This window comes from Pogona vitticeps, chromosome 1 (assembly GCF_051106095.1).
Source record: "Pogona vitticeps strain Pit_001003342236 chromosome 1, PviZW2.1, whole genome shotgun sequence".
Taxonomy (NCBI): Eukaryota; Metazoa; Chordata; class Lepidosauria; order Squamata; family Agamidae; genus Pogona; species Pogona vitticeps.
The window spans coordinates 150,635,758-150,656,100 of record NC_135783.1 but is presented as its reverse complement, the minus strand read 5'-3'; the positions used below and the strand labels follow the sequence as shown (position 1 = coordinate 150,656,100).

Genomic DNA, 20,343 nt, shown 5'->3' with positions numbered 1-20,343 from the left:
TGAGAATTTGTTACATGTGTGAAGAAACAGAATGTGGAGAAGTTACTCTCTTGAAGTGCAACTCCCAGAATGTTCCAACAATATGGTCATCTTGGCTGGATAATTCTGGAAGACATCATCCAGAAAAATAACTTTCCCAAAGTATATGGCAGATTAACTCCTCACATGGTCTCTCACTATTCTCTGTCTTAAATGTGTGTGGCACAATCACAGAAATATGATCACATCCATTCCTTCCAGTTGACTTCAAAGATATCTCAAGCTTGAAAACCTTGAATATATATGCCTACAGATGGCATATCAAATTATTCTGTCCTCTAGTTTTCTCTACAATAATGTAAACAGTATAGCTGGAACTTTGTGTAGAAACAACATGCAGCATATTTTTTCTAAGACCACAATTCCAAGATTTCATTTTCTACATTCAAGACATGAACATACAGTATAACACACCATTATTGTTAATCTGCACACTATCAAAGAGCACCGTAGTCTGAAATATTATCATGCATATGAGGACACAATGGTTGTTACCGTAATACAGCACAAACAAAAGATAGCAGAGTTTCACACACTGAATTCAATGAAGTCTCTCAGGAAAAAAAAGTGGGGTGGCAACCCTAACTCAGCACTGATATAATTGAATTCAATCTCAAACTTTAATAGTTAAACATTTAAAACCCTGGGTCTGGAGAGAGGAATCTTCCATCTGTCACTTCAACTTCTCCTATATTATTATTCAAAAATACCAGGCACAGTCAGTCAAAACTATGCAAACATTAACTGGTATTATATAACAGATACACAAGTCTTAACCAAAAACCTATTAAACCAGTATCTGTTGAATACTGATGCAGTATGTATGCTGTTCCTAATGCTGCCGTTTTTTGTAGCTCTGACAGTGTGATTTCTGAGATCTGCAACTGCTTATAATATTGTGTTAAAAATCTTGATATTGTTCCCAAAGCCCCAAAGACTATGGGGACCACTGAAGTGTGTTTCATCCACAAGCGGGATGTTCTGATTGCCAGATCTCTGTATTTTGTTACTTTTTTCAATTCTTTATCTTCAACTCTGGCATCCCTAGAATTGTAATGTCAATGATCAGACATTTCTTCCTTCTATTCCTACTCTGTCTGGCGTGTTATGTTCAAGGTGTCTGTCCGTTTGGATCCAGAAATCCCACAAGATTTTGACTTCCTCAATGACCAGTGCACTAACTTTGCCATTCTATCATGTCAAATTTCGTAATCTGTTTGTGCCGTCTTCAGACATTTACTGATGAGGTGCGGCAGTTTCATTTTTTTTCTTGGCAGAGTCAATATGTGCTGTTAGTACTAATGCCTTGGATCTTAGCCTTCATCACGTTGGTTTGGTGTGGTTGTTCTTGAGTAGTAAAAATCAACCTTTTTCTTTCTTTCTTAAGGGTCCTCAGTTTTAGCCATGCCCATGTTGAATTATAATCAAGCTTTCCATCAATATTTCTCAGGTGTTGTCCTTGTAGAGGTTTATTTTTCCAGCTGTTTACTTTATGAATTGTTGTTTCTAACACTGAGTCTTTGTTTCTGTGGTTTTCAAAATGTTCTCCATTTTCACTGTCTTAAGTAATTTTTTTCTGCTTTTCTTCTCATTTAGGCTCCCCCCCACACTACCTGTTCTATTTGCAGTAATCCATGGTCCCCGATTTTTCATGGTAAATATAATCTGTCCACATCACTTTTTGGATGTAGTGTGTGACACATGTTCATTAGTTTCTGTGTTTTTCGATCCAATTTAAATCATTTTGGGTTGAATCTATTATTCCGAGTATCAAATTACTGGGACTGCCTGTGTGTTTTTGGCCTTGATTGTATTTCCACCATTTAATTTTGATTTTTGTGTGCACAATGTTATCTGCTTCTAGTATTTCAAGGTATTTATAATGTTCATCACTTGACAGTGATTTTATAATATCACATTTTTTTAACTCTACTCCTTCTATGTTTTGGAGCTTACCACGGTTTATAGACAGAGCTGCACATTTGTCAATTCCAAGTTTCATTTGAATATCTTTACTAAATACTTGCACTGTGTTTAGCAGTGATTCTATCTCTGTGGAACTTTTTGCATATAGTTTTAGGTCATCCATGTATAATGGATGATTGATGTTTCCCGCTTATTCTGAAATATGGTAGGCCAATCCAGTTTTACTTAAAATTATTGACATAGGCATTAGTGAGATGTTAAACAGCAGTGGTGACAAAGAATCCCTTTGAAATATTGCTCTTTTGATGATAACTTTCCCAATTTCTTCACCATAGGCCATATTGTTTTCTGGTTCTCCATGTTTTTCTTGAGGACCTTCTGAATATTTTATAGTCCTAGAATATTTTAGGCAGGTGCTCTCAAGTGCTTGCCATTTCAAAGGAAGATTCTCATTCCATTCTAAATATGGGGGTGGGGTGAGGTAATGAGGAGAATGAAAATTTTTGAATATTCTTCTGAAAAGGGGAAATGGAAATTAAATTCTCCTCAATTTCTAGTGTAAACCCAGGACTGGAAGGAACCCAAACTGGCCATTGTTCAACTCCACCCAACTTCCAGTTCTCAAGAGCCCACATTGCATTGCAGGAGTTAGCTGTACTGTACTGGCAAAACAGTAAATTCCAATTACCGTAGCATTTATGAATGAGAGTCTGATACTATTTTGGGATCCTTTCCTGTTACTAGACTGTGAACTCCCTTCCTCTCCCTACCCTTTATTTCCTGCTAGCTAATGTCTACTTCTTGCCTTTTAACAAACAGGGATTTCTCCCCGTTCTCTCAGAGTCAGTGGCAAGGATAGTATTTGTCAATCTGTCCACATCCATTACCTTGGTCTGGACAAGGTAAGGGACCTGAGGAATATCACAAGCTGATTTTGATTAGCTTTCACATGTTATATCTCTATGACACAGACTAGTAACAGTATCTAGAGGGAGTGATCCCCTTTGCCATTTGTGAAAATATTTGATCAGATCCTCTGGTGTTTGAAATAGTTCTGCTGTCTTTTAAGCTACAATAGGGTGCACCTCAGGTTTATCTCTCAGTTGCCAAGATCAGGTCAGAATCTGATCTCAGCTGAAGCCACCTCCAAGTACTGCCCAGTGGTGAAATTTGGCTGTGGGCAGGTTCTTGACCTAGCTTTAAAAAAAGTCAACCAAAAGAAGAAAAGAAAAGAAAATTCCCCCTCTTTGTTCCCTTCCACTTCTGGGAGGAAATTTTTCATTTTAAAAAATCTTTTATAAGTGATGCAGTCCATCAGCACTGCCTTGATACAGTGTAAAAAAATCCCCACATATTTTATTTCCTCTGCTCCTCCATAGAAGTGCAAAGGAAATGTTTAATTTCCCAATATAATGCAGTGGCTGCCTTCTTAAGCTACTTCATGATATGGGAAAAACAAAGACGAAGGAGACAGACCACATAGGGTTGATCGAGATACACATGCCATTGAGATGCAAGAATTGCACCAGATGGCATACCACATCACCATGCAACCCCAAACAACCCTATTTAGCCCATACCAGTACACTCCACATGATCTTGTGTAGACAAACTCTTAGTAAATTTGGAATTGTCTCTGTAAACGATAGTTTAAATGCAACATACCCAAACAATACAATTTTACGGGCTGATCAAATTACATATAGCTGTTTTAAAATCCTAAAGTAAGAAAGTAACTTCATATCTGTAAAACACTCTTTTAAAAAAATAGCTGTGAGACTTTCTGCCCTAAAAATTCTGTATTTTCTGGGGAGGGGAGACAAAAGAAACAGGGGACATGTCCAGTCATGGCTTCATAATTTTTGAAAAGTCTCAGTTCTACACATGTAGCATAAGGAGATACAGTCAGCAGATGTTAAATTACAGCCACCCAATGTCTTAAAAGCCACTCCCACAGAGCCTGAGAAGAAACAGAATTTGGTTCCCAAAAGAGAAGGAAGTAAGAAATAAGCTTCAGAAACTCAAACTGTTCCACAGTATCAAGACTATGGTCTCCTTAATGTGAACAGCATTAGCAGGAAGGCAGGAAGGGCAGCTTTCCTCTTTCAGGCTGGCAGCATCACCATGAAGTCATAATGGGCAATCTCTCTCCCTCAGACAGGCAGCATCAGCATGAGTATCACAACAGCCACTCCTGCTTCCTCAGGTGGACAGCATCAGCATGAGCTCTAAGTACTTAGTTTTTCTCTCCTCCAGGTTATCTCCTTTAGGCCGCCAGCATCCACTCAAAGTCACAATAGCTAATTTCCTCAGGCTGACTACTGGAACATAGGCAGATCCAATGGACAGTTTGCAGAAGCCATTCCTATGAGACCAAGCAGCAACATTCTCATTGAAACTGGAAGTGAGATCTTGGCTGAGAAGTCGTAGGCGCTTGAGAGGAGCACCAAGAGCAAAACTCAGGTATGCTGGGACTCTGACAACAGGCCAGACAACCCTGACCATTAACTACTGCTGTTGCTCCTGCACTTGCCTATAAATATCTAGTCCAGGCATGAAAAACTGTTGCCCTCCAGATGCTGACTGTACTTCCATTAGCCCTAACCAGCTTACCCAGTGGTGAGGGGTCATAGGAGATGTAATATAATAGCACCTGGAGATAGACACCCATCATTCCTGTTCTTGTGTCCTCTCTCTTTCTGATATAATCTGTCCACCCTATGTCCCATCTCCTACCTCCCTTCGCTTAAATTGCTACACCATCTTGAACCCCAGCTTCCTGGAGTGGAGTGATGCTAATTAAAACTGACGAAGTGGATTTGTCCGTGAAAGCTCATATTAAAATATAATAGTTAATCTTTAAAATGCCAGAACTAGAGATGGGCAAAAATTACTGTAAATGGTACCTCTTTGTACAAAGTTCTCCGTGCGGCACCACACCTAGCACACATTCCCTGCCCCCAACCCCCTGGACAGCTGCCCCATTCACATGTCTCCATGTGTCACCTGGGTCGTCCTCCTTCACTGGCTGCCCAGTCTGGGAAGGAACCTGAGCTTCTCTTCCCTGCCCCCTCCAGCAGCCAACCACTCAGATGAGGCAGTGGGATGGGCAGCCATTGAGTGGTCGGCTGTTGGAGGTGGCAGGGAAGGAAAGTCCAGGGTCCTTCTCAGACTGGGTAGCCAGTGAAGGAGAATGACTAGGGTGGTGCATGGAGGCTTGTGAGTGGGGCAGCCATCCAGGGTGTGGTGGGAGGAAACACATGGCACCTCTGGTGCCATGCAGGGATCTTCGTATAAAGAGGCATGACTTAATTCATGCTGATTTCTAGCCATAACATTTTTGTCTTGTTTATTTTTTATTTTTATTTTATTTTATTTTTGCCTGATAATTAAAACTAAAATCTATTCATTTTCTTGTTTAGTTTTAGTTTGTGCCATAAATAAAACTAGTTTCATTTGCATTACTATATTAATAGTAAATGCAAATCAACACCTACATTCATGTTACATATTTTTTTTTCTAAACTGCCTAAACAAACAGGGAGTTAAAACATTAGTTTCACCTACTCCTTATCTTTACCTCTTCTACTAATACACGCTGTGATTCGTTGACCCTTCTCTTGTCTGGCTGCTGAGGTTTAAATTTAGGATTTATTACTATATGGGCACAAGAGTTCTGAGTGTAATCCTCTCCAACGCCACTAACCATATATTATGTAATCTCACACTGACTGGCCTGACAGGCTAGAAAGACAAATTCTTTAAAAAACAAATGTATCATCTGCTTAACCTGGATAATTTATTTAGGCATAGGACAGATGGACCAATCTATTTATTTTTCTTATCAGTCTATTCTTGGTCCACCTCAGTTTTGCATTTGTTTATTCAAAAGTATATATGTTCTACTCTGTTTCTGCAGCAATATGGATCCCATCCAAACATGCTCCCTGTCTCTTCTGATTTGCTATTAGAGGTTCTTCTGTTTGGATCCACTTAGCTGGGATGGAGAAGAACAAGAAACAGCGAAGGGGAGCAACAAGCCACTAGAAAGGCAATACTGCTCCATGGAACCAAAAATTAAGCCAAGTGTCATGAGCTTTGTTAAATTAAGAAAAAAATGGCTCTCAAAATCAAGAGGGACATGACCTAAAGCTGCACTTCTGTGGATTAAGAGATGGTCCAGGCTTGGTTACACTTGCCAATATCCATTCATTAATCTGTTCTGTGCTCTTTCCACATTAGTCTGCGAATTAAAAAAAAAAGAGGCTGGCAGGGCACCTTTTTTTGGCAGAAATAGTTCTGCTGAACCTAGGGTGACATACTTCTTAGTAATCATCCATAGGGTTATGCTATAACAATTATGGTATGTATCTTTAAAAAAAAAAAAAGAAATTACAAAATATATGTATTGTAGGTGTAGAGTCAAAAAGAGTGATTCTGCTTAAAAATTATAATGTGTGACAATCCCTGCACTGCCTCTTTCACTTTGTAAACATTTCACTGGAATCTACTGGACTCTTTGATCTCTTATATACATAATCACATTACCAAAAATAGGTTCCTACTATATCAGTTCATTTGGAAACTGACTCCAAAAGGAGAAAAAAAAAAAACCACTGTTTGTGTGGACTGACTTAAATTGCCTAGAAGGGGGAAAGAGGACTGCATAAATCACTGACTGAAATGTCTTTCTAAAAATTTATATTTGAAGTACTCCCAAAGAAAGTACACCTCAAAAAAGCTCATACCGATAATGACTGAAAATGGTTTGCACATCAACACTATGCACATAATGCACTACATACATTTCCTTAAATAATGAAGATATTGCTTACATTTTTAACAGTACATAATATGCGTAACCTAAGGATGGGCAATGCATGGGCTGTGGTGTCATGTGTCCCCCAAATTGTCCAGGGATCTGTGTCACCAAGCAGTGTTTTACCTTTAACTCTACCAATTTCCATGGTCTCCTGCAAGTTCTAATCTGCTTGTAAACCAGGGCCCGAATCCTATTAGTAATTGCAGAGCTTAACTGCTCTGCAGCAGAGTACCCCATGATTTCTTCAACAATCTCCAGCTTGTGGTTGAAGATCGACTTCAGAGTAAGTCATCTCCCCACTAACCATAATTGGTACAACGGGGTGCTGGTAAGTACTTAAACTTTCCCAGAAAAAAATGAGCTAGGAAGCTCTAAATTGCAGGGTGTATTGGCTGATTCAATGGTGCAAAAATCAACTACCTATGATTTTAACTTATCTTTCGTGTTCAGGTCCAAAGTGAACATGGCAGCACCTCCAGAAAAGTTCAGTGTGGAAGAGCATAGGACTATAATCAAGGTCCTGTTTCTCCAAGGGAAAGGTGCAAAGCAGATCCATGATGAAATGTCACAAACTATGGGTGACAGTGGCCCTTCATATGCAACAGTTAAACGTTGGGTTGGCAATACAGGTATTAAAACTGGCCATTTCGGTGTTGAAAGTGAGAAACCCAGTGGAACGCCTGTTTCTGTCTCCGCGCCTGCAAATGTCAAAGCCATCCATGACACGATCATGGGAGGACCGCCGAATATCAGCCAAAAGTATTGCTATAGATCTGAGAATATCACATGAGACAGTTGGTGCCATTATCCACAACGACTTGGAAATGAGAAAGCTGGCAGCAAAGTGGAGCCCCAAACTTTTGACAACTGAACAAAAGAGGAAACGTATGGAGTCATTGGTGGCTGTTTTGGAACATTTTGCAAGAAATGAGTCAGATTTCCAGGGCAAACTGGTAACTGGTGATGAGACGTGGATCTACTGTTATGATCCTGAGACAAAGGAACAGTCTAAGGCAGTGGTGTCGAACTGTGGCCCTCCAGACGTTCTTGGACTTCAACTCCCAGAAGCCTTCACCACCACCTCTGCTGGCCAGGATTTCTGGGAGTTGAAGGCCAAGAACATCTGGAGGGCCACAGTTCGACACCACTGGTAAGGAATGGAGGCACAGTGGTTCCCCCAGGCCAAAGAAATTCTGAGTGCAAAGGTTGGAGCAGAAGCAAATGGCAACAGTTTTTTGGGATAAGATGGTTGAACCTCCAACAGGGTTCAACCATCAATGGAAAATATTACTGTGCTTTATTGACAAAGTTGAGGCAAAACATCAAGGGAAAACGTCGAGAAAAGCTCTCCAAAGGTGCCATCCTATTGCATGACAACGTCGCATCACACACTGCAGGCGAAACAAGGGCAAAACTGACCTCCTTAGGCTTTCAAGTGATGCCCCATCCACTGTATTCTCCTGACCTGGCTCCTTCTGACTATTACCTGTTCCCCAAACTCATAAAACACCTAAAGGGACAATGATTTGGGAGTGTTCTGGAGGCAACTAATGCTGCAAATGAGTGGTTACACCAGCAGTCGGAAGAATTTTATTTGCAGGGACTTAAGAAGCTGCAGGACAGATGTCGCAAGTGCATTGACTTCCTGGGGGAATATGTAGAATAGTGTGGCAGTTACAGTTTCCTAGCTCAATTTTTTCTGGGAAAGGCTCAATACTTATCAGCACCCCCTCATAGCTGTGTACAAAGTCTAGGAAAGTGGAAGGATGATGGAGCCACTGTGGGTTGCAGGGGAACGAGATGATTCCCCAGAAGCTGTCCATCCCTCATTGATCAGTTCATTTAGGCCACAAACAGCTCACAGGTACTGAGAAATTTGTTCCTGAGGAACATCTGTTTTGGATCATTTTGTGAGACTTCATGATTTGTATCAGCATGGGCCAAAACTCTAATCAGTAGTTCAGGACCCTGCACAGAAACTGAGTTTCTGTTTCAAGACACTGGTTTCGAATGGCTGTGCTTTTTTGCAGACATGGAAGGATACTGAATAAGAGTTCCCAAGTGCACCGTAACTGTACAGTTCAGTGTGTGTTGTGTGGTTGGCATGCAGTATTATGAGTATTTGTAATCTGTGAAGTGAATTGAGCAGCTGGGATAGTTAACAGGGCATGAAATAAGATCCTGACTCTTTGGCTTGTGTTAGGCAACCCCGCCGCTGAGAAGGAGTTGGGGTGGATGGGAGGCAAATAATTTTTTTTCAAATATAGTTTTTAAAAAAGGACAAAGTATAAAATGATGACAATCAGCTGTCCAGGCAATGATTACTGGAAATAAAAAACCCCAAACCATTGAGTGGTATTACAAATGCCTAGTATAGAAAAGCATCAACCTCAAATAATTAGATGTGCTGGGAAATGATGGCTCACTCACTGGGAAAGTGTGTGATGCAATTCACTTTAAAGGAGGCAACCGCTGAGACCATTCCAGTCCTGAGAAAAACTTCCTTGCACCTGAGTGATTACTGCTGCTGTTCTGATAAAAGTCCTTCTCTGTAGCAAAGCCCTTCAATGATGTTAATCTTACTCTCCAGGCATTTATGGTTGCTTTACATTATCCAGGAATGCTGGCTGGATATGTCAGTGGGTTGGGTCTCTGGCTGCGAACCCAGAAGGGTTGAGAGTTTGATTGAGTTGTGCTTCCTGGGAGAAGAGCCAGCCTGTGGGGCCTTGGGCAAGCTGCACAGTCCCAGAATGCTCCCAGAAGAAGGGAATGGTAAACGATTTATGAGTATTGTCCATCTGGAAAACCCTGAAAAGGGTCACCAATAAGTACAAAATTGACTTGGCAGCATATGATTATTATTTATTGCAATACCCAGACCCATTATGATTTGGCTTCTGGCCCAGTTACAATAGTGGAATTATCTTGACTGAGCTGGGCTGATTCTACGAGTAGAACAGGAGACCATGATCCCATTAACTCTGCCAAACTCTTCTACAATAGGAATGGGTGATCGAGTCATCTGGTAGTTTCAGTAATCCAAGTTTATGCACCAACCACCATTGCTGAGGAGACTGAAATTGAACAATTTTATGAAGATTTACAACACCTTCTAGAACTGACACTGAAGAAGGATGTTCTTCTCATTCTAGGGGACTGGAATGCTAAAGTAGGGAGCCAGGAGAAAAAAGGTATAACAGGGAAGTTTGGCCTTGGGGTTCAGAAAGAAGCGGGACAAAGGCTAATAGAGTTTTATCAAGAGAATAAGCTGGTCATCACACACACTTTTTTCCAACAACACAAGAGGCGACTCTATACATGGAAATCACCAGATGGGCAATATCGATATCAGATTGATTATATTCTCTGCAGCCAAAGATGGAGAAGCTCTATACAGTCAGCAAAAGCAAGACCTGGAGCTGACTGCGGCTCTGATCATCAGCTTCTCATAGCAAAATTCAAGCTTAGACTGAAGAGAGTAGGAAAAACCACTGGGCCACTAAGGTATAATCTAAACCAAATCCCTTATAAATATACAGTGGAAGTAAATAACAGATTTAAGGAACTAGATTTGGTGGACAGAGTGCCTGAAGAACTTTGGATAGAGGCTCGTAACATTGTACAGGAGGCAGCAACGAAAACCATTCCAAAGAAAAGGAAATGCAAGAAAGCAAAGTGGCTGTCCAATGAGGCCTTAGAAATAGCAGAGAGGAGAAGGGAAGCAAAATGCAAGGGAGATAGGGAAAGTTACAGAAAATTGAATGCAGACTTCCAAAGAAGAGCACGGAGAGACAAGAGGGCCTTCTTAAATGAACAATGCAAAGAAATAGAGGAAAATAACAGAAAAGGAAAAACCAGAGATCTGTTCAGGAAAATTGGAGATATTAGAGGAACATTTTGCGCAAAGATGAACATGATAAAAGACAAAAATGGGAGGTATCTAACAGAAACAGAAGACGTCAAGAAGAGATGGCAAGAATACACAGAGGAATTATATCAGAAAGATTTGGATATCCCAGACAACCCAGACAATGTAGTTGCTGACCTTGAGCCAGACATCCTGGAGAATGAAGTCAAGTGGGCCTTAGAAAGCTTGTCTAACAACAAGGCCAGTGGAGGTGATGGCATTCCAGTTGAACTATTTAAAATCTTGAAAGATGATGCTGTTAAGGTGCTACATTCAATATGCCAGCAAGTTTGGAAAACCCAACAGTGGCCAGAGGACTGGAAAAGATCAGTCTACATCCCAATCCCAAAGAAGGGCAGTGCCAAAGAATGCTCCAACTACCGTACAATTACACTCATTTCACACGCTAGCAAGGTTATGCTCAAAATCCTCCAAGGTAGGCTTCAGCAGTATGTGGACCGAGAACTCCCAGAAGTACAAGCTGGATTCCGAAGAGGCAGAGGAACTAGAGACCAAATTGCTAACTTGCGCTGGATTATGGAGAAAGCCAGAGAGTTCCAGAAAAATATCTACTTCTGCTTCATTGACTATGCAAAAGCCTTTGACTGTGTGGACCACAGCAAACTATGGCAAGTTCTTAAAGAAATGGGAGTGCCTGACCACCTTATCTGTCTCCTGAGAAACCTATATGTGGGACAGGAAGCAACAGTTAAAACTGGTCATGGAACAACTGATTGGTTCAAAATTGGGAAAGGAGTACGACAAGGCTGTATATTGTCCCCCTGCTTATTTAACTTATATGCAGAATACATCATGCGGAAGGCTGGACTGGATGAAACCCAAGCCGGAATTAAGATTGCCGGAAGAAATATCAACAACCTCAGATATGCAGATGATACCACTCTGATGGCAGAAGGTGAGGAGGAATTAAAGAACCTTGTAATGAGAGTGAAAGAGGAGAGTGCAAAAAACGGTCTGAAACTCAACATCAAAAAAACTAAGATCATGGCCACTGGTCCCATCACCTCCTGGGAAATAGAAGGGGAAGATATGGAGGCAGTGTCAGATTTTATCTTCCTGGGCTCCATGATCACTCCAGATGGAGGCAGCAGCCATGAAATTAAAAGATGCCTGCTTCTTGGGAGGAAAGCGATGACAAATCTTGACAGCATCTTAAAAAGCAGAGACATCACATTGCCAACAAAAGTCCGAATAGTCAAAGCTATGGTTTTTCCTGTAGTGTTGTATGGAAGTGAGAGCTGGACCATAAAGAAAGCTGACCGCCAAAGAATTGATGCCTTTGAATTGTGGTGCTGGAGGAGGCTCTTGAGAATCCCCTGGACTGCAAGGAGAACAAACCTATCCGTTCTGAAGGAACTCAACCCTGAGTGCTCACTGGAAGGACAGATCCTGAAGCTGAGGCTCCAGTACTTTGGCCATCTCATGAGAAGAAAAGTCTCCTTGGAAAAAACCTTGATGTTAGGAAAGTGTGACGGCAAGAGGAGAAGGGGACGACCGAGGATGAGATGGCTGGACAGTGTCTGCGAAGCAACCAACATGAATTTGACATAACTCCGGGAGGCAGTGGAAGACAGGAGGGCCTGGCGTGCTCTGGTCCATGGGGTCACAAAGAGTCGGACACAACTAAACGACTAAACACAGTTTCAGTCTAAACTGATGGGAAATGATAGAAAGTGGTATTTAGAAGGTGGAAATTATAGAAGGGGGGGGCAATGACTGTGCTTTGTGACATCTTTGTGGCTGAGCTTTACAAGGTTTTTCAGGTTCTTTGTGGTCCTCCACACAATTTAAGATGCAATTCTACAGGGAGAGGTTGCGTGAGGACATGGGCTGAGATGTCACTATACTGTATGCTGTTGACACTCAGCTCTAGTCTTTCAAAAGCTGAGCCCAGAATGTCCCCAGACTTTGTAATCCTGTTCATGGACAGCAAAAAGAATTCTGACCCACACTTTAGGCAGTGGATGAGGGGAGGCTGAGACAGTTTTGCTTGCCTGACATCACAGCAGGGGGGGTGTATCAGCAGCCACCCCCATTTTATCTTCCTCACCTTCCTCATCTACCTATCTTGAGTGAGAACAGTGCCTTATACCACATTTCTTGCTAACTGGTTATATTTGTCCTTAATGATGCAATATAGTTGGACCTCAATGAGACATCTGTAACTCAGAAGGAGGTCCAGGATTATACTGTGGGGAAGCATGAGCTATAGGAGAAAAGAAACCAGCACTTCAGCACTGAGTGAGATCAAGCTAAATATTCAGTACCCTGTTTCCCCGAAAATAAGACCTAACCTGAAAATAAGCCCTAGTGTGATTTTTCAGGATGCTCGTAATATAAGCCCTACCCCCAAAATAAGCCCCAGTGAAATGAAATCCCACCCTCCACCCTTGTGCAGCATTTTGCAGCAACCAGAAGATGACATGACTGTATTTGAATAAATTTAGATTGCTGTACATTAAAGATATAAAATATCCCCTGAAAATAAGTCCTAATGCATTTTTGGAGCAAATATTAATATATGACCCTGTCTTATTTTGGGGGGAACACGGTACAAACATACAGGAAGGTGGTGGTGGGTTAACAACAGAGGGTTTTTTCTCCTCTCAGAGGACATTTAGCCAAAATGGCAAGGCAAGTATAAGAGACCTCATCAAAAGCTGAGAAGTGTTTTGCAGCCAGATACAAGTTTATTTTGTCTGAATACTGCTGAGGCTATGCAACTCACAAGGTAGTGACAGAGGAAATCACTGCCATTATCTATTCTCCTATTTTGTTTAGTTGCCAAGGAAACCGGAAGTACATACAGAGGAGGGATCTTGTCAATTTTCCCTTTTCCTTTTCTTTCTTGATAGAGGGGAGGGGATTTTCCAGAAGATCCCCTATTTCTGGAACACTGATCAGAAAATCCCTCAAGAGCCAACAGGAAATCATTGGGACCCACCTAGTTCTGTAGGCAGGTTATAGAGATGCAGTGTGGGCTATATGTGAGCCTGCAATATGGAGTGTTTTCAAAACTTCAGAATACAACTACGACACTTTTATCTGGAAAAAGTAGGAGCAAGGCCATCTTAGAAAGAGTTTTCCTGGCTACCAGTTTGTTGCTGGAGGCAATCCAAAATGCCAGTTTTGCTCTGAAAATCCCCAAAGGATGTTGTTCTCTTCCCATATGAATTTATCCAGCTATAAAAAATATTGAGAGCCAGTGTGGTACAGTGTACAGAATGATGGGTTGCAACTACACTGGCAAATAATATAGGATTTGCTCCGGAAGTAGACAGAATTCAGTTTTTTGAACTGATCACATGACAATAGAAGAAGCCAGAGATCATGCTATGTATAGTGTTTGCTATTAAAATAGTGTTCACTATAATCCATGTTTTCAGCATCTGTCAGGGAGCTTCGGACTGATCCCATGTGGATATGGGAGTCCTGCTGTAATGCTTGCACAGTCTGACATGAATACCTCTTCTACAGCTACCAGAAGTCTGCGGCCTTCTCACTGGTGATGTCTCATTTGTCAAACTGAGGCCCTCTCCATATACATTCAGCTTTGAACCACCTTTGGTAGCCTTTACATGCAAGGCGACAACATAGTTCTTTCCCCAGGCATTGACCAGCATGTTCCATAAAATTTTCCACCTTTTTAAAGTACTTGTGATTGTATTTCCTTATGTTTTACTATCAGATTGCACTTATTCTGCAATATATATTTTTCAGAGTAATATAAATATGATAAGCCATCTTGAATATAACAACTGAACTGGTCAAGCTAGAAATATTGTGAATGAACACAGCAAAAAGAAGTTCAAACTACTGCATCTTTTACCTTGTTTTAACTGTTCCTTCCACATAACTGTTCTTTGCTTATTTATTGCAACCTACAATTTGAATATCAGGAGAGATGTCATGAACCTGTGAGCTATTGGCTTAATTTTTAAGAACCATGTTCTTTTCTCAAGAAAAAAAAAAGGATGAAGTGTCCTAATTTTCTTTTTCCGCCTCCAGTGTTCTTGAAAACTATTAGATGACAATTAGCAGTTGAAAAGGATTCTTAAGTGAGAACACAGTTTAATCGTCAATTATGTGTTGCTTATTTATCACTCTTATGGTCCCCAGAGAGAAAATACACATTTTAAAAAACACTTATTCCTTTTTATGTGGTTTATTAATTTTGCCCCCAAATTGCTATAAAATTCTTACAGCAGTTAATGGAGGCTCTACTTTCTCTTACTTCCTGTTTGGCAGGCATAGGTTCTGCTTGGCATGTGCTGCTTATACCAGTCTATAAGTTACTACAGAGAGCAATCCATAACATAACAACTACTGCACAAAGAGTAGCTCCTTTATAAATATGACTTTCGTGGAAGAATATGAAGTTAGAGTCAAACGCAGACTTAATTAATTTCGAATCTGTTATCAAAACCGGGGTTTTGCTCTCAAATTACTTAAGAGTGTCTCCAGAAGAGACTCCTATTTGTTGAAAAATTGCTATGAAGAATTTGACCAGCAAGATGGGCGCATGTCAGATGATGTTCCCTTCTGCTTCTAATTACTGCTTCTGTCTTTTCTCCTTGCTACAACATTCTTGCTCCTTCAAGAATGACAGAATAGCTGTGTGAAGGATTCCTCCCCTATTACGGAGGCATCTGTTTGGAATCAACCTTACATTGGTTGATATAAACCAGTGGCTTCACAGGTTTGACAAGGGCTGGACTCCCACTTGTTCAGGTGTTCTCAACCCACCCGACTCTTCCCAGCTTGATATCACACCCAGGCTGAAATCCTATTAGTGTAACTTTACACCACAGACATAGGATGGTGTCATCAGCCAGCAATGGTAATATTTAATTCAATTTCATGGAATCATAGGAATGGAATTGGAAGAGCACTCGCCACCCTCCTCAGGTGATTGGTATTGCTCTGACGGTTAGGAGGTTTTGAATGATACTCAACCGAAATGTGGCTTCTTGAAATTTGAGTCCATTACTATACATCCTGCACTCTAGGATGATCGAGAACCAATCCTAATCTTTTTCAATTTGTTTTTGTTTTCCAGTGTATTGGCTCTACCACCCAATTTTGTGTCTTCGACAAAACTGATAAGCATTCCCTGCACAAACTCATCCAAGGCATTAATCATTTTATTAAAAGCTTCCTATTCTACTCCTCCAGCTTCTAAGTTTCTGCAGGGCTTCCTTTTGACTTGGGGAAGCCTTTAGGAGCATCAGGAATGGAGGGTGGGACCTTTAATCATTGGTCCAGCCAATGGGACTGGGATCACCATTGATGAACCAGAGGTGATATCTGGCTATGAAAGACACACACAGCCTCAGTTCCTAGGCTCCCGAAGACTTCTCCAGGTCAAAAGGGAACCCAAAAGGGGCAAGAGAAAAAAGTCAATTGAATTAAATCTTGCAGTCACAGATTGATTATTCCTGCACTGAGCAGGGCATTGGACTCGATGGCCTTATAGGCCCCTTCCAGCTCAATTATTCTATAATTCTATTATTAAACAAGGTTGTGCTTGAATGTAATAATTAACACTTTGAATTTCAGTACTGTATTTTGATTAGTCCAGAGACAATGAAAACTATTTTGGTTTGCAAACTTATTGTCTGTTCTTCTTAACACAATCAACACAGAAAGAAACAAGCTAGAAATATTGGAGGAGTTGTTTACACATATGTGTTTGTGTGCTTTAATTCTGATATGGAAAGTTTGTTTTAGTTTTGCACAGACTATGGAAATGTCTAGTTGCATGATACACAAATGGAATACTGCTTTAGGGCAAGTAATTTTAACAGCAATTCTGTATATATTAAAGAATTCTAGTTATGTTTAAAATTTAAAATTCAACATTATGTAACTAGTTTTGTACAGCAGTAAATAGAGGATGTTTTACCCTGACTGAGCCTAAGGAGCAAATTCTCTCTTCCCCATCTTACATGGCAATTATGAAGAAAATTAAAGGGAGAACTGTCATACAGACATGTACATATTTCTCATTTTACATTAATTTATATCTGCCTGCAGAACAGCTACTCAAACAGACAAAAACCAGAAGTCTTTCTTTGTCATAGTGACTGACACAACATTTTAAGTTCTTGATTTGCCTTAATGATTTGAACATTGATGCATTTGCCTCCTAAATGACAACTGTGGGCAGGCTGTAAAGTGTGGGAATAGAACCTACCATTACCTTTAGCCTCTTGGTCTTGTCTATTAGTCTTCCAGAACCCTAGAGATTGGTCCTCAAGATTTCCTTTTTCATATAGCAATTAGAATTGGATGTCGTTTCCAGGATAATTTTATTTTATGTTTTCCCCTTTCCCACTCCTTTCCATTAGAAAAAGATTTCTAAAAACATAACACAAACTTCACAACACATTCAGGCTGAATATTTCTTTCTTGCTACAAACCAACATGCACTTAGATCAGAAGAAGTCACACTGAAAACCAATGGACTACAGAGTATAAACACGTTTAGGATTGGGCTGCTAGCTCTCTTCTAGATCACAAGATTCCTTCCCCTCCCCCCCCCCGCTGCTTTTGGGGAGTATATAAAAGGAGGATTTCCTGTCTTGAAGGAACATGACATGATACTGAATATACTTTTGTGGAATGTCTGCTACCTTGTTGATATTTGATCCTGTTTTCTCTTTTTCTGCAACACTTTTTCTGCCATCACCTAGCAAAGATATGTGAGCAGGCTTAATTGATATACAGTATCTGCCAAACTTGAGATGTACCTGAATATCTGAACTACAATTATGTGCCAAAAGACCCAAAGAGAAGCCCAAGAGCATTTGAAAAACAAACAAGGGAGCTGAAAACTTGATAGGCTGGTTAGGTTTTGAGCAGAGTGTAAGCCCACATTCATATCAGGATTCGGCAGGAGATGAAGGGTGAGGGCTCACTGCTTACCCTTGAAGATGGAAGATTGCAAGCTTCAAGTGCAGTCTCAACACGCTTTCTGTCTGAAGAGAATAAGCGATAAATGCTAGAAAGGAGAAAGAAACAGAAGGAATAAAAATCCGCCTTGGAAGCTGGTCAATTCTTGGGGGTTATTCACTGATTTCTACCATTTTAAATGGGCTGACAGTTGGTTATTTCAAGAACACCTTTCCTTTTGTTGTGAAATGCAAAGGAAAAGAAACTGCTGAGAGATATACACAAAATGCATACATTAAAAAGGTGGTAACAGAAATTTATATTGTAGGGAAAATGTACAAAAACATACACAACTGGAGAAATGCATAAAAAGACACACATACTGGAAAATAATTTGAAGGTGTGCAGTTCTGTGAGTAATTCTCCTAATTAATGCATTTCTTCTCAAAAAATTTCCCGTCACATTTTTAAAAAAATGCATGGGTAAATAAATGCATGTCACATTTTCCAAAGTGAAAAATAAAGATAATTGCAATCCAGAAGTGCAACTTGGGTTGGCTTTTCTCAGAAAGCCAATTCCTCCCCATCCTTCACCATGAAGATCCCATTGCTCCAGGGCTGTACTACTCAAGGCTGCAGTTGGGAGCACTCATGATGGAATGTTCACTAACATAAAATCCTTTAACTGGCTGAAAGATTCTGCCTTAGCCTTCCTTCCAGCATTCTAGTTTTCTTGAAGGGGATAAGGCTGTTTTACTAAAAATTAGTTAGTCATATAAGCCCCTGGCTGAAGTTGTACAACCCAGGCACTTGATCACTGCAGAAAGAAGAACTCAGCTTGAGTGATGACACTGCAGAGTGCCTTTTCTCCACATGTAGCAATAAAATCATGCTAGAACATGAAAAATAATAGCACAAATTGACCCCAGAAATCCAGCACATTATAATGGAATATAGCTTACTTTTTCAAAGGGATACGTCCATCTGTAGTTACTTGCAATTTAAGTTTTGTGTACCTAGGCAAAAGGGGAAAAAAAAAGTACTTATCAGAAATTACTGCAAACCGTAATGCCAAAACCTGTTTTGTTTTCCAGAGTGCTGTCCATAGAATAACTGTGAGCTTTGTACTTTTGAAAAAAGAAATCATAATCCTGTGAGTTCTAACATTTCCAAGAAAATGCTTAATGTCTTGAAACCTCAAGCCAGTTATCTTTACTTATAATGACATCTCCAAGTGCAGATTTTGAAGTAATCTCCAATCTTCCGTGGAGATAAATCGGAGATGGAATTTTGCCAAACTAGATTTGTTTTATAGCATTCTTCAGACAAAACACTGTGCACATTAAAGACCTATGACTTGAAACAGGGTATGAATGTGAACATTCTGAAGACCTTGTTTATAAATTATAAAACTGTTGAGGCATGATGCCCATATCAGTGGTACTGCATAGGAACCCCATATCTGCAAACAGCTCTCAAGCAGCAACCATGTTAGCAAAGCAGAGGACAAACATATGGGTCTTTCCCACCGAACTGGCAAATTGGAAAGATTCACACAATCAGCTCCCACTATCATGGCATGGTGTTGTTAGTGACAAGTGGTTCTCATGCAGTTGACAGAACATCTAAAAAAAGCAGTGCTAATGGGACAGACAGAGAGCTTCAAAATGAAGCAAATATAAACTGCTGGGACTACAGTCAACTTTGTCACAATGGACAGTTGTTGCAGATTTTTTGGGGCTGTTTGGCCATGTTCTGGAAGTTTTTCTTCCTAATGTTTTGCCAGTCTCTGTGGTTGGTATTTTCAGAGGACAGGAGTAGGAACTCTGTCTGTGGTGTAGTGTGTGGGATAGTTGAGTATTTGTAGCTGTGGGATCAGCTTTTTGTCCTTTTCAGGAGATTGGGTGATTATGGTGGTCAGGGTACTTATTGTTATGGGTGTATTGTTGTGAGAAAGAAAACTCTGACTTCAAGCCTCCACTGCCTTGTGGCTATATCCACTGATGGAAAAGGCTTCAGGAGTCAACCTCGAGGCAAAATCCAGAGCCAGAGGCCCGGAGGCAGTTCGTATCATTCTGGTAACTCCTGCGCCATCACTGGAACCAGTTGTATTGGCTCTTGCCTTTCCACTGGAGTATTTCAGTGATGGGGAGAGGGGGGATTTGCTGCTTGGGTAACAGCCTATCCTCCATATTATTTTACCCAGGCTTCGTGCCCTGGAGAGGACACTCCAGCTTCGCATACAGCATTGAATAGACGCTGTTCCAAGTCCTCCATACAGAGCATGTTACCACAGTTAGGAAGAAAAACCTTTGGAACATAGCCAAACAACCTGAAAAACCTACAACAACCATCGGATCCCGGTCACGAAAGCCTTCAAGAATACTTTGTCATAATTGTTTTTACATGATCAACTACAGTGACTGTTAAGTCATTCATATGCAACCTCTGTCTGACAATGGGCTATCTGTTATCCATGTAGGGGATATTTGTGCTGCCCCATTGTACTGGTCTCCCCTTATCTCTCTCCACTGACTATGCTGAAAAAGGTAGATGGAATATTTACTCAAAAAAAAAAAAATCTGGAAAACCACAAGCCACCACCCTCCATTATCAAAATGTTCTCTGATATTTCACCTTCAATGGAAGTTCCAAACAATTAAGATAAGACAGTGCCCAGAATTCTATCGGGGAGTTATGCCGTCATAAGTGCAATTGTGTAAACTGAGACAGC

General features: G+C 40.6%; 1 protein-coding gene across 1 annotated transcript in view; it reads right to left on the bottom strand.

Annotated features, from left to right (window-relative positions):
• PLCB1 (phospholipase C beta 1) overlaps positions 1 to 20,343 on the bottom strand; it is a 587,785-nt gene that overhangs the window by 177,697 nt on the left and 389,745 nt on the right. The window contains exons 6-7 of the mRNA XM_020809018.3: positions 18,572 to 18,625; positions 17,643 to 17,718 (exon numbers count right to left, since the gene is read on the bottom strand). Coding sequence (XP_020664677.3) covers positions 17,643 to 17,718; positions 18,572 to 18,625 — 130 coding nt within the window. The remainder of the gene's footprint in view (positions 1 to 17,642; positions 17,719 to 18,571; positions 18,626 to 20,343) is intronic.